Below are 14,187 nucleotides of genomic sequence, written 5' to 3'. Positions count from 1 at the left end.
CAGGTTTCAGAGTGCTTTCGCTTCATAAATTTAGGCTCTGCTATGTTTGACCTTTTTGTTCAGTAAAACTTATATTACGAAAACAAAACAAAAAGAAATATGCTGAACAAAGCTATCAGATTTAAGTTCAGCCTCCTAACTTAGTCATTCTAACATGATTATTTGATTTGGGGTGGTTGCCCTGGTGCTGCTCCGGCCTGAGCTTTGTGTGAGCTACCTCCAGGCTATGGTCTGAGCAAGCAGGAGATACACTCTGATCTGCATTAAATCAGAAAAATGTCCTTTTGGCTGTGTCTAAAGGGCAGGACCCACTTCAGATTCTCCAAGGAGCCAGCTACAAAAAGCCTTGGACACTGCTGTCTTGCAGGCAGCACTGAAGTAGATCTTCATCCAATTCAATATCAAGGGCATTCCTACTGGTTGAGACCCATTTGGGGAGAACTTAATGGGACCTTCTCAGCAAATGGAATCATAGGAGTCCTCTGTAGGGACTGATTCTGAAGGAGTCCTTTCCTGGAATCATAGTCTACCTGAAGAAAAAATTTACATACAGTAATATGCATAAATAGATATGTATATGTGTATCTTTGTGCTTGGGAGATTGTCAAAGTGTAAACCATGAACAGCCTTCTGTTTATGGACAATCCCATAATAAAACTCAGAAACCAAGACAAAAGGAATTGGCTTCTAGGGATCTGAGCTTTGCCGCTCATACAAGTGTTGATTCATTTTTATGCTTTTTATGATTTCCGCATTGGCAGAAATGTTCATACTTTCTGTTTTTTTAAATAACTCAAATTTTTATTACTAAAAATAAAAAATTTGAGTACATTTAGAAAAATAGAAAAGCCGAGGCCGGTTTGGCTCAGTGGATAGAGCGTTGGCCTGCGGACTGAGGGGTCCCGGGTTCGGTTCCGGTCAGGGGCTTGTGCCGGGTTTCGGGCACATCCCCAGTGGGAGATGTGCGGGAGGCAGCTGATCGATGTTTCTCTCGCATTGATGTTTCTGACTATCTCTCTCCCTTCCACTCTGTAAAAAATCAATAAAAATATATTAAAAAAAAATAGAAAAAGTAGAAATTGCTATTAATCTTGTGCATTAAATAAGCAAGCACTGGTATCCCAATCATTTTCTTGATTATTAATGAGGTTAAATACTTTGTATTTTTTTTAGTAGTTATGTTTTCTCTTTGATCAAATGTTCATATCCTTTGCCTTTGTAGTACTTATTATAGTTGCTTTGTTTTTCATATCAGGTTATAGAATGTCTTTATATAATAAAATATAATTTAAAAGGAAATGGGGTTTATAGTGAAAAATTTTCCTTCCCTTCCCATACATAGTCACCTAGTTACCCTCCCCAGGGGCCATCACAGGATCTTGTATCTTCCAGACATGCTGCAGGCATATGAAGGTGAATATTATATTACTAAAGGCCTGATGCACAAAATTCATGCAAGAGTAGGCCTTCCTTCTCTTGGCTGCCGGCACCGGCTTCTTTCTGGCAGCTGGGACCCGGGCTTCCCTCCGGCCTCCGACTTCATCCAGAAGGACATCCGGTTTATTACCCTTTTATTATTACTAGATTATTATTACCCTTTTATTATTATAGATGATTATACAATCACTTATTGTCCAAATATCAATTCATTACTCCTTACACCCATTGTTAAGAGCCCCATTTTACAGATAAGGAAATGGAGGCACAGATAGGCTAAGTAATTTGCCCAAGGTTTTTCAGATAATAGTCGAGCTGGGATTGAATCCTGATTATTTGTACCTGGGAGTTATAATTTTCAAAGTTCCTCCACTTCTGTGAGCTTAGCCTCACTGTCGTCCTGGGAAGGAGGTGGGAGGTTCCACAGCCCACCCAAGGCCATGCTGCACTGGGGGCCGGGGTGGAACTAGAATCCAGGTTCTCCTTGGGGCTCTTTCTGGCACACACACACACACACACACACACACACAAAGGTCTGCATTGTGTAAGGACAAGGCCATGCACGTGGGCCTCCCAGCTGTATGGGCGGTTAGAGTCCATCCCAGGATGGGGAGGCTGAGTTAAATCCATGACTAAATTCAATTCACTTCGGGGATGTGGGGTTTCTGGATGAGAAAGGAAGGAGCGCCGCAGAACGTTGGACAGACTTTGCTCCACATTATGGAACTGCTTTCAGTTTCCACAGGCCCTGTGACCACACCTTTTCTTACTCTGTTCTCTCTTCTGGGAACACATTCAATCCCATGTTCTTACTCTAGCGAACTCCCCATGTGTTGCAATGCACTTGGGTTTTTATGTCTTCCAGGAAACCTTGCCCCGCTCTGAGGCTGCATCAGGTGACCCCTACTCCAGGCTCCCACAGCACCAGGTGGCTCCCTATATCCTCCCGCTTACCACTTTGCATTAAAAACGCAGGGGCCGCATTCTTTCCCTCAAGGGCAAGGACCCCACTTTCTCATCGTGCTGTTCCCTAAAGGTCAGGGCCCTGCGACACTCAGTAGTAAATGCATGTTAACTGAGACGAATGACCAGAGGCAGGGTGAAACGCCCAGGTTCCCTCATCTCTACCTAGATTGTGGCCAGTGTCCAATTCATTTCTGGCATGTAGAGGAAGCCGAATTAAAGTTTACTGACTTGAACAATTAATCGTTCTGCAAACACATCGTACATCTATCTGCCCAGAAAAGCAATTTGGTTCCAAGACACTTAGATAAAAACCCCGTGAGGTGGTGGGCACAGAACTCAAAATAGGAGCTCAAAGCATGCTCATTTCCTCCTCAGCTGGACTGAAAGCGGTGGGGGCAAGGAAAGTGGGTTCAATCCTCCCAAGGAGTCTCATTAGTACTAGGGCATTCTTCCCCAGATGCTGCTCCGTGCCCAGAGACTGCTCTTCTAGGGTGGCGTCAGCTCCAGGCTGGGAATGGGTCTCTGCTCTTAACGCTCCTGGCCCCTTGGGTAGGCACACAGTAGGCCCGCAGGTTGTACTAGATCGGTGGTAAAATAAGGGAGGTTCCTGAAGTCCGTCTTGGGGCCGCCCCCACCCACTGTTTTCCTAATCGACACATAGCAGACACTTAACTAAATATTAAATCTAATAAAGGCCCCAAAGCAAGAGCGAATGGCTCCAACAGCGCCCCTTGCGGCGCTCTTCACCACGCCGTCACCAGGGAGAACCGACCCTCAATTGCGCCATCGAAGGCTAGACCGCACAAAGGGTCTCAACTGCCTGGGCAGGGCCTTTGGAGGGCATATAGTGCATGCTGTGCCCCACCCCTTTTTAGAGATGGGGTAAGGGGCCCAGAAAAGGGAAATGTGTCCAGGGGGCTCCAAAAATTCGCTAGGGGGGCTCGGGGCAGCGGTTTGAGGGTGGAGGCCGCCGAGAGAGCTGTCGGGAGCTGCGTTTGCAGAACCAGCACCTTGCAAAGACTTGGGGCGAGTATGTGTTTGGAGCGGCGGGGAGCTGGGGGAGCCCGGGCGCGGCGTCCGGCAGCGGAGTGGAACCAGGACCCGGATGGGCGGACCCCAGCCCCGCGCCCCGGAGCGCTCGCCGCCTGGTGCACGGCGCCCCCCAGTGGGACGCCAGGGTCTAGTCACGCCGCGCGCTCCCAGACCCGCCGCTCTCCGGACAAAGGGCGCGAGTTCCAAGGATCCAGCCCACCGCGCCCGGGCCGGGCCGGGGCCGGCAGTCTCCTGCCCTCGGCGGCCTCCCGTTATCAGCGGAGTCGGTGGGGAGCAGGTTCCCCCCGGTCCCCCGGCCTGCGCGGGGTGCGCGGGTGCGCGGGTGCGCGGGTGCGCGGAGCGTGGGCGGGGCCTCCGGAGGCGGGGTCCCCGGGGCGGGGGCCTCGGGGTTACTGTTGCTGCAGTCACCGGAGCCCACACTCGGTCCCGCGATGACGGCGTGCAAGCGGGTGGCGAAGGTAAGCGCACGTCGGTGGCCCCTTTCTCACGGCTCCCCTCGCCGTCCCCAGTCCCTCTGCCCGCCGTCCCTCCCCGGGCTTCCCCGCGCGCACCTGTTCGCGCAGGTTCCCGGGCTGCTGAACCTGTATCCCCGCCCCTCCCGGAGGAGGAAGGGCCTGCGAGAGGGGTCGGCGCTGGAGGTTTGGGAGCGGAAGGATATTTCGTGCCGCCGGCTCCGTGAGCCGTAACGAAGATGGGGATTAGCTGGCTCTCCGCAAACTGGTTTCAGTTTCTTTTCACCTGCCAGAAACTTGTGATAACGGTTGTTTGCGTCTCAGGTGCTGAAGGGTTCCAGGAGCCGGGTGGGGGTGGGGGTGGGGTGGGTTGGGGGTGGGGTGAGGTGGGCTTGAACAGAGATATAACCAGGGCAAGGTCCTTGTCTTGGAATAGCCCGGGACCCGCCTCCTAATTTGGTGCCTACATCACCAGAATCCCGAGATGTCGGAGGTGCTGAGTAGAAGTCAGGAGTGCCGAGTAGACATTGGGAACAAAGTTCCCTGGGTATTTTCAGGAGGAAAAGCTATCAAAGCGGACCTGGAAGGTGTCCTGGAGTGTAAGAGTGTGCATTCATTCGTTCTACAAATGTGGAATACCTACTATGTGCTGGTTCCTGTGCAGAGATGAGCAAAAATCTTTCCAGTCGGGGACACAATTTGAAATGAGGTCAGGGAGGATGGGGAACAGAGGATTTCCCCCGGGAGGTGGGGAATCCCAGGGTGTGTTTTCAGGACTGGGTGGAGCCAGGAGATAGAAGGGGAAGGCAGAGCAATCCTGGTGAAGTGGGTCTGACATCCCCCAGGACTCTGACCTTCTCAGAAGTGCCCCTCGAATGTGCAGAGTGGGGGACAGGCTTGAGGAGGGCCACGGGGGGGAGGGGGCGAGGGGGCTGCTACCCTCAGCCTTTGAGAGGAAGGCGGTCCCAGATTGGGGCACCTGGAGCAGACACAGCCCAGAACTGAAATCTCAAGGTTGGGCAGAGGGTCTTCCAGCCAAGTGGGAAAGAGCTAGGAGCTGTATTTGGTATTTATCCCACTGGCACCATTAGGTGCCAAGCAGTTTACACATTAGTCATTTCGTCTAATTGTCACTTAACCCCCATTTTACAGATGAGGAAATTGAGGCTCAGAATCACTTGGTTGTCAGGGTCATCCAGTAGGGAGTGAAGGGGCTGGGATTTGAGTCCAGGTGGATGGGGCTCCAACCCGCAGCTTCCTTCAGGGGCCTCTCTGCTTTCATTTTCTGTTCCTCTGAGTCAGGTAATTTCCTTACAGGCCTCAGGAAAGAGCTGTGCGTCCTTGCTTGGGTTTCCACATTCTCGGGCTTGGGGAAAGCTTTGGCAGAACTCACCTAGAAGAGTGTTCTAGGAAATGGCTATCCCACAGCTTCTCTGTTCAGCCTTGGCCTTCATTGTTTCCAAAGAGTCACAGATCATATTGGAACTAGGACTTGGAGTAGATGCTTCTGGTGTGGGGTAAATGATAAATGAGGGTCAGATGCTTTGGACAGAAGTAGTTTGTTGGCATGAACAGAGATGGAGTATGGGCTGACACCTAGGAAGTGGGGGATGGGTGTGTTTATACATTGGGGGGCAGATAAAGTTCAGCTGGTCCACAGTGCTAAAGGACCCCTCCTCATGGAGGGGCTGTGGGAAGCTTTCTCTCTGCTTTTGTTTACACCAGGGTCTGTCTCTCAACCTTGCCACATTGACATTTTGGGCTAGATAATATTTTGTAGGATGTTTATGAGCATCCCTGGCCTCTGCCCACGAAATGCCAGTAGCATCCCCCATTCTATATTCCTGAGGATCCGACCTGCCCTTGAATGTCTTTTAATCCTTTAATTGTTCACCCCACCAAAGGTCTGTTGTCCCACAGGATGAACCCCGAAAGGGAGGGGGCTCCTTGGTCAAATAAGATTGAGAAGCACTGTATGTTGTGGGCTCACATCTTGGAGGGTCATGACACACATTAGCATATCAAAGACTTGGGAAGTCCTGCCGTAGAGAAATCTGTTTAGCCTAGTGTTTCCCATTGCACTTGACCGTGGTAACCGTTAACCTTGCAGGAGACACACTGTGCACATTTGCTCTGACTGGGCCCTCTGCCTTGGTGCCTCTCCCCTTCTCTGCAGGGTGGGCTCCTTTAATTCCCCATGATCCAGCTCAGTGTCACCTTCTGCAAAGCCTTCCTGCTGTCCCCTCCTCTCCTTCCCCGTTACTGTCCACATCACCACACCCCTGGGTCCTCCATTGCTCCAGTGCAGTTCTTGAGGACTGGGCCCTGTCTTAGTCAGGTGTTAGCAGAGGCTGCTGGGAGAATTCAGCGATGTCCAGGTGACTGGGCCACGTTTCTAGGAAGGTGAGTCACTCCTGTCCCTTGTTTCTCTGCGTGGTGTGTAGACTTCTGCTTTGCTATGGTCTGAGTCACCTTCCTCCCTCACCCTGGGACGGAGGAGTCTGCCAGGCACAGGGTGATGTCTCTGCTGCTGTGAGCATGTAAGGACACACTGTCACGCTGGACACGAGTGGATGCTACGCAGGGCCGGAGGGAGGGTATTAGGGTCTTGTGACTCTCTAGGAAAAGGACTAGAGCAGCGGTTCTCAACCTGTGGGTCGCAACCCCTGGGGGTCGAACGACCCTTTCACAGGGGTCGCCTAAGACCATCGGAAAACACATATATAATTACATATTGTTTTTGTGATTAATCACTGTGCTTTAATTATGTTCAATTTGTAGCAATGAAAATACATCCTGCATATCAGATATTTACATTATGATTCATAACAGTAGCAAAATTACAGTTATGAAGTAGCAACGAACATAATTTTATGGTTGGGGCTCACCACAACATGAGGAACTGTATTAAAGGGTCGCGGCATTAGGAAGGTTGAGAACCACTGGACTAGAGGATGGAGGTTAAGTGCCTTGGTTTTAGGAGAAACGACTCCTGAGAGAGTTGACTCCCAAGTTCTAACATCTGGAAGCAGCGACCGTCATTTTCCCGTCCCCTGGCACCTCCAGAGCTGTGTGAGGCTAACGTGGGCTGTCACTGAAAGCACGTAGCACCGGCCTGGCACATCCTAAGTGCTCACTAAATGGGAGCTCTGACTCTGCCGCCGTTTGGGACTTGGGACAGCTTGTGCTGGGGCAGGGGGAGGTGGCTGAAGTAGGGGAGACTAAGCCAACTGCCCACCCACCCCCGCCCCTCAGGAGCTGGAGGATCTTCAGAAGGACCTTCCCCAGTACCTGCGGAACCTGTCGAGCGACGATGCGGACGTCCTGGTTTGGCACGCTCTCCTTCTGCCCGTGAGTGTCCCTGGGACCCTGGTCCTGGGTTGGGATGACTTAGGCCAGGGGCCTGGGCGGGCATGGTTAGGACTGGGCAAGAATTTTCCCTGCCCTGGAGTCCCTTTTTTACTGCCTCTGCCATTGGTAGAGGGGTCTCTCTCTGGATTGATTGCTTCCGAGGTTGAGGCAGATACCCTTTAGTTCATCCCAGCTGTTGCAAATGGTAAGGTTTTATTCTTGAGAAAAGAACAGATTCTTGGACCTTTGTCAGGGGCTAGATGTAAACTTCCTGTTTCCCACAGTTGATCGAGGGTAAAGAGCAGTTCCCCAAATTATGCCAACCTCAGAGTGTCCTCCAGACATTTGTTATATCAAGATGGTCGGTGGAGCTGGCATCTACACAAGTGGCATCGGTAAAAGAAAGCGCATTTCATCAGTGTCCTGAAGGGGTCAGGGATAATGGACACAAAAATGAGTCAGTTGGGCAGAGAACACTTTCTTTAGGAGGCCATTCTCCAGCAGTGTTCGTGCCTAATTACATGGAGTAGTGTTGTTCGGATTTCAAAGCTCACAGATAAGATGCAAACGTCATTCAGCCTTCTGTGAGGCCACACCCTTCGCCTTGTCTCTGCTTCCTGGTCCCAGTCCTTTCTTGTTATTCAAGAACCTAAATGCTGACACATTTTATCTGCCCAGTAGTTGCCTCATCTCTTATTTCAGACACATCCGAGACCACTGTGGCTTCTGTTTTGCCTTCTGCTAAGGCAGAGGAGTTCTCTTAAAACCCTGACTGTGCTTAAATGTGTATGTCATTCTGTCCTTATCCTGTCTTCTCAGTAGCAAAGGTTCTGAAAGGTCTGGCACCAGCCTGGACTGGGGTCACCGAAGTTCTGGGGTTCCTTCTGTCTCGGGGTGTAGCGCAGTGCTCATGTGTGGAAATAGAGTCCACAGCTCTGGGTTCCCACCCAGCCCTGCCCCTGTGGGCCTGGGCAAGTTACTTACGTGCATGGAACTTGAGTTTCCTCATATGGAATTGGAGATGCTGATAGTCATGAGTTTTCATAATACTTACAACAGTTGACACAAACGTAGTGCTTGCCATGTGCCAGGCCCTGTTCTAAGTCCTTAGCATAAGTTAACTCATTTAATCCTCACAGAAGCCCTATGAAGAAGTGTATTATTATTCCCATATGAAGCACAGAGAGGTTGAGTTACTTACCTCAGGTCACACAGCTAGTGAGGAGCAGAGCCAATATTCACACCCAGGCAGTGTGGCTCCAAAGGCCATGCAACCCCTACTGTCTGCCACACGGCGTAATGTGTGCCAAGCCTTAGCACAGGGCAGCACAGAGTAGGTGCTCAGGCAAGCCTTCAGGTTGCTCAGACTCTGGAGGATTTCCTACTGGGTCCCAGCAGCTTCCATCCCTCGATCTCTCTAGCCACTGTATTCTTTCTTTCTTTTAAGTCACGGTAAAATATACATAACAGTATTTACCACCTCAGCCATTGTCATGTTTACAGTTCAGTGGCACTGAGTCTATTCACATTCTTGTGCAACCAGCACCACCATCCACCTCCAGAGCTCTTTCCTCTTTCCCAAACTCCGTACCCATGAGGCACCAACTCCCCATTCCTCCTTCCCTCCAGTCCCTGCTAACTTTCTAATTTATATCAATGAATTTGGCTATTCTAGATCTCCCACAAAAGTGGAATCATTCAAAGTGTGTTCTTTTTTGTGTAGCATATTTCGCTGAGCATAATGTCTTCAGAGTTCATCCATGGTGTGGCGTGTGTCAATTTCCTTCCTTCTTAAAATATATTTTTTATTGATTTCAGAGAGGAAGGGAGAGAGAGAGAGAGAACCATTTATCGGCTGTCTCTTGAACGCGCCCCCCCCCCCCCCCCCCCCATCGATCCCACAATCCAGGCATGTGCCCTGATTGGGAATTGAACCGTGTGGCCTCCTGGTTCATGGGTCGACAATCACTGAGCCACCCCAGCCAGGCTGGATTCCTTTCCTTTTTAAGGTTGAATGATATTCCATTGTATGTTCATGCCACATTTTGCTTAAGCATTCGTTCGTAGATGGACGTTTGGGTTGGGTTGTTTCCACGCAATGAATAACGCAGTTGTGGATGCGGGTGTACAAGTACCTATTTGAGTCCTTGCTTTCACTTCTTTTGAGTACACCCCCAGAAGTGGAATTGTTGGATCATATGGTAGTTCTGTTTAGATTTTTGAGGAACCACTGTACAGCTTTCCACAGTGGCTGCCCATTTTACATCTCCAGTCCCCTGAGTTTTACGGTTTCCTCACTTTCTCCATTTCATCCCCTCCAACCGTGGTGTTCTCCTGTATTTGCTAACAGCTCCTAAACAAGGACATGTGTCCTTCTCTCCCGTAATTCTCAGGAAGGCTTTAAAACTGAGATGACCATTTGTGACAACATGGATGAACCTTGAAAGTAGATGGAGAAAGATACTGTATGATCTCACGTCAATGAGGAATCTAAAAAATATAAGTAAAAATAGAAAACCCCCAAACTCCCACAAGTAGAGATCAGACTGTGGTTATCAGAGGCAGAGGGTGGAGATGAAGGAAAGTGGTCAAAAGATGCAAATTTCCAGTTATAAGGTAAATACATGCTAGGGATGAAATATATAATGTGGTGATCATAGCTAACACTACTGTAGGTCTATAGGAAGGTTGTTTTAAGAGAGTAGATGCTGTCCTAGCTGGGTTGGCTCAGTGGATAGAGCGTGGGCCTGCGGACTGAAGGGTCCCGGGTTCGATTCCGGTCAAGGGCACATTCCCTGGGTTGTAGGCTGGATCCCCAGTGTGGGGCTTGCAGGAGGCAGCAGGTCAATGATTCTCTCTCATCACTATCTTTTTTTTTTTTTTTTTTTAATATATTTTATTGATCTTTTACAGAAAGGAAGGGAGAGAGAGAGATAGTTAGAAACATCGATGGGAGAGAAACATCGATCAGCCGCCTCCTGCACATCTCCCACGGGGGTGGTGCCCACAACCCAGGTACATGCCCTTGACCGGAATCGAACCTGGGACCCCTCAGTCCGCAGGCCGATGCTCTATCCACTGAGCCAAACCAGCTTTGGCTCATCACTATCTTTTTCTCCCTCTCCCTTTCTCTCTGAAATCAATAAAAATATATTTTTAAAAAAAGAGAGAAGATCCTAACAGTTCTCATCACAAGGAGAAACAGTTTTTTCTTTTCTCTTTTCTTTCTCTTGTATCTATATGAGAAGATAAGCGTTAGCTGGTACTGTTGTGGTAATTATTTCACAACATATGTAAATCTAATCTTCAGGCTATACACCTCAAACTTATATAATGGTGTGTGCCAATTATTTCTCAATAAATCTGGGGAACGGTTAATTATCTGTACAAAAAAAAAAAAAGATGAGATGGTTCTTAGAGCCCAGTTAGTCAAACTTGACCCACTTTTCAAATGAGGAAACTGAGGCCTAGAGATGGGAGGCGCTGACCCGGATCACCCAGCAAAAGCCAGGATCCGGCTTGTGACCCCTCCCCCCAGGTCAGAGTTCTTCTGTGATTCCACTCTTCCACTAACCCAGGGCTCGGTTGACAAATGAATGCAGGTGCCGTCTGTCCCCATTCATGATTCTTTCTGGGAGTGGAGTAGAGGCTGCCTTGGACCCTGGGGTGGGGGCAGGGAAGGGGGAAACCAGACCAAGGCCCGAGGAGGAAAATGATCCTTTCAGAGCAGCCCTGCCTCGGAACAGAGCTTCACTCCTCCTCTTACACAGGAGAAGCCGCCCTACAACCTCCGGGCCTTCAACCTGCGCATCAACTTCCCCGAGGAATATCCACTGAGACCCCCCACGGTGACGTTCACAACCAAGATCTACCACCCCAACGTGGGCATTGATGGCCAGGTGTGCCTACCCATCATCAGCAATGAGAACTGGAAGCCTCATACCAAGACCTACCAAGGTGGGCTGGGTTCTGCCTCCAGGGAGGGGCCCATGCGGGAGAAGGGTTATGGGGCTGATTTTGAGTTAGAAAAGCCCAAAGAGAAGAGATAAAAATTGTGGGTCCCCGTGGAGTCTGTTGTTGGATAGAAGGGATGTGTCCTGAGATACCTGCTCCTGCCTCTGTTCTTACACGTGGGCAGGTGCGACAACAACGTGTCTGGGTCATGGGAGAGAGAAGCCGCTGAGTTACAGAGGGACAGGCTTGGGATAAGAAGGCCGCTGCTCTCTATCTGTGGACCTTGGTGAAGTCTCCACTCCTTTCCAGGGCTCAGTGCCCTAAAGGACAGTTGAGGGGGTTGGCCCAGTAATGACAATCCAGTCACTTAGTTAAGCACTTTTGGCACTCTGCAGAGAGCTTCACGCATAATGTCATTGCATCCCCTGAGCAGCTCCCCAAGATAGTGCTGTCCTTAGCCCCATTTAGTAGATGAGCACACGGAGGCGCCGAGAGGTGGAGCACTTGCCTCAGGTCTGGCACTGAGTCTATTCAGCTGGCCAGCGGCAGCGCTGGGATGCGCAGCCGGGCTTGGCTGACGCTCGGCGCCATCCAGCAGGTCTTTCTGCAGTGATGGGAATGTTGTGTGCACTGTCCAGTTCCGCAGTCACTAGCCACAGTGTGGCCATTGAGCGCTTGAAATGTGGCCAGTGCGGCTGAGGAACTGAGTTCCTAGTTGTAGTTCATTCTTATTCATTCATTCATTCATTCATTCATTTATTTATTTATTTTTAAAATATATTTTATTGATTTTTTACAGAGAGTAAGGGAGAGGGATAGAGAGTTAGAAACATCAATGAGAGAGAAACATCGATCAACCGCCTCCTGCACACTCCCCACCAGGGATATGTCCGCAACCAAGGCACATGCCCCTGACCGGAATTGAACCTGGGACCCTTGAGTCCGCAGGCCGATGCTCTATCCACTGAGCCAAACCGGTTAGGGCAATTCTTATTCATTTAAAACGAGATAAGCACATGTGGCTGTTGGCTCTAGTCAATGTGCGATCTATCCTGCCTCTGGACTATCTCAGTTCTTAACCCCGGCAAGGAGGGTCCTGGGGTGGGGGCGGGTGGGGAGTGCCCTCAGATGACCTTCAGGGACCTGTGAAGCACTCTTATCTCAGAGCTCCATGTTTGTGCGCATGTGCACGTGCCTGGGGAGACGGGCCCCTGCCTTCACCAGGTTCCCAAAGGCAACTGTGCAAGATCAACCACCAGGCAGTAATGGTTCTCAGTCTTTAGCCTCAGAACCCTTTTTCCCAAATAAAAGTTTATTTGGAACCTTAATATCAAACAGAGGAAAACGAAGTGGTTCTTGTTGAAAAGGGAGTGGGACCCAGACACCCCACGTATCTCATCACGGAACATAAAGGGTGTCCCAGAATTCACCCAAGAAGTAATTTTGATAGAAAACACAGGTTTATAATTAAAATTGTAAATTTTTTATTGATTCATAAAGTATACAGTATAGGGTTATGTATGGAATAGCATATTGGGTAAATGGCCTCCACGGCTTTGCTGGCACATACGCACTCTTTTGCATAAATGTGGCTGAATTTCGATGAGGCTCATTTTCATCTTGATGGCTTGGTTAATTGACAAAATTGTCGCATTTGGGGTTCAGAAAATCCACGAGTGATTGTTGAGAAACAGATGCATCCACAACGTGTCACTGTTTGGTGCGGATTTTGGGCTGGAGGCATCATCGGACTATTCTTCTTTGAAAATGTGGCTGCTCAAGCAATAACAGTTAATGGTGCTCGCTATTGCGACATGATAATCCAATTACCTGATATGCTATTCCATACATAACCCTATACTGTATACTTTATGAATCAATAAAAAATTTACAATTTTTAATGATAAACCTGTGTTTTCTATCAAAATTACTTCCTTGCGTGAATTTTGGGACACCCTTTAGTTTGGAAACCACTGATAGAACCAGTCAGAGCTTTCAGCATCGTCAGCTGGGAACAGGAGGGGCATTCAGTTTGGTTAGGGAGTGATCCTGAGAGGTGGAACCTTCTTGGTTCCCCAGGGCATGAGCATGGAGTTTCAGGGGGATATGGGAGTGGGCAGCCATCGGACCCTTCCCAGGATTTTTCTCTCTGTCCTCATGTCCTGCTCTGGCCTCTCTCCCCAGTCTTGGAGGCCCTCAGCGTGCTGGTGAATAATCCGGACCTGAGGGAGCCCCTGCGCCTGGAGCTTGCTGACCTGCTAACACTGAACTCGGAGCAGTTCCACAGGAGGGCCGAAGAGTTCACCCTCCAGTTTGGAGAGCCCCGGCCCGCCTAGCTCCAGTTCTGCCCTCTGCACCGGGTCCTGTCCGTGTGATGGCGGACATACCACATGGACTGGGGCCGGAGCCCCTTGGTTTTTCTGTGTTTTTCCTTTCTTAGGTTGTTAGTCGTTAGTTGTGTGTGTGGTATGTGTGGACCCAGTTCCAGGTTCACCTGGCCACAGGTGTGCTTTCCCACTCAGAGCCCGGCAGTTTAGGTTTGCAGAGTCACAGGCCAGCTGCTACTAGTGGCTCCATCTTAGAGATCACCTTCCAGGCCAGCTGGCAGGAAATGAGCCCCGCAGGCCACCAGAAAACCTCAGGGACCCAGGCAGGCATCTGGGGGAGTGGGGGCGGGAGGCGGGGCACATCGAAGGGAGTCCCTTGCAATTGGGTGATTTGTTGATTACATTATCAGCCAGGCTGTGCAGATTTAAGTGCTAAACCTTTTCTTTTCCACTGATGAAACACTAAGTGAAGAATCTGATCTCTGTCCCAGAAATCTGACTACACTGTTTCCAAACCACTTGCAATCCCATTAGGTTGGGGCCAGGCTTCAGGCTGGGAGGAGCGGCCCCCCTTCAGCTTCCAGTCAAGGGGGAGTCACGGAAACCATGTGTTTTTCCAGCCATTAAAGTCTCAGATGACGTGTGGA

The 14,187-nt window shown here is 49.8% G+C and overlaps 2 protein-coding genes across 2 annotated transcripts in view; one reads left to right on the top strand and one right to left on the bottom strand.

Annotated features, from left to right (window-relative positions):
• The window catches only part of SERPING1 (serpin family G member 1), a 21,010-nt gene extending 16,983 nt beyond the window's left edge, over nucleotides 1–4,027 (bottom strand). The window contains exon 1 of the mRNA XM_070428035.1: nucleotides 4,008–4,027. The gene's annotated coding sequence lies outside the window, so the exon portion shown is untranslated. The remainder of the gene's footprint in view (nucleotides 1–4,007) is intronic.
• UBE2L6 (ubiquitin conjugating enzyme E2 L6) lies at nucleotides 3,781–14,187 on the top strand. The gene is made up of 4 exons (XM_070428041.1): nucleotides 3,781–3,914; nucleotides 7,164–7,259; nucleotides 11,030–11,216; nucleotides 13,398–14,187. Exons 1-4 carry the CDS (start codon nucleotides 3,888–3,890, stop codon nucleotides 13,547–13,549), a joined length of 462 nt encoding a protein of 153 aa, XP_070284142.1. The 5' UTR covers nucleotides 3,781–3,887; the 3' UTR covers nucleotides 13,550–14,187.

Source organism: Myotis yumanensis, unplaced genomic scaffold, assembly GCF_028538775.1.
Source record: "Myotis yumanensis isolate MYYU_CA2020_CCGP unplaced genomic scaffold, mMyoYum1.0.hap1 SCAF_10, whole genome shotgun sequence".
In the NCBI taxonomy this organism is placed as follows: Eukaryota; Metazoa; Chordata; class Mammalia; order Chiroptera; family Vespertilionidae; genus Myotis; species Myotis yumanensis.
The sequence above is the reverse complement of the archived record's forward strand: the minus strand, read 5'-3'. Positions and strand labels throughout refer to the sequence as shown.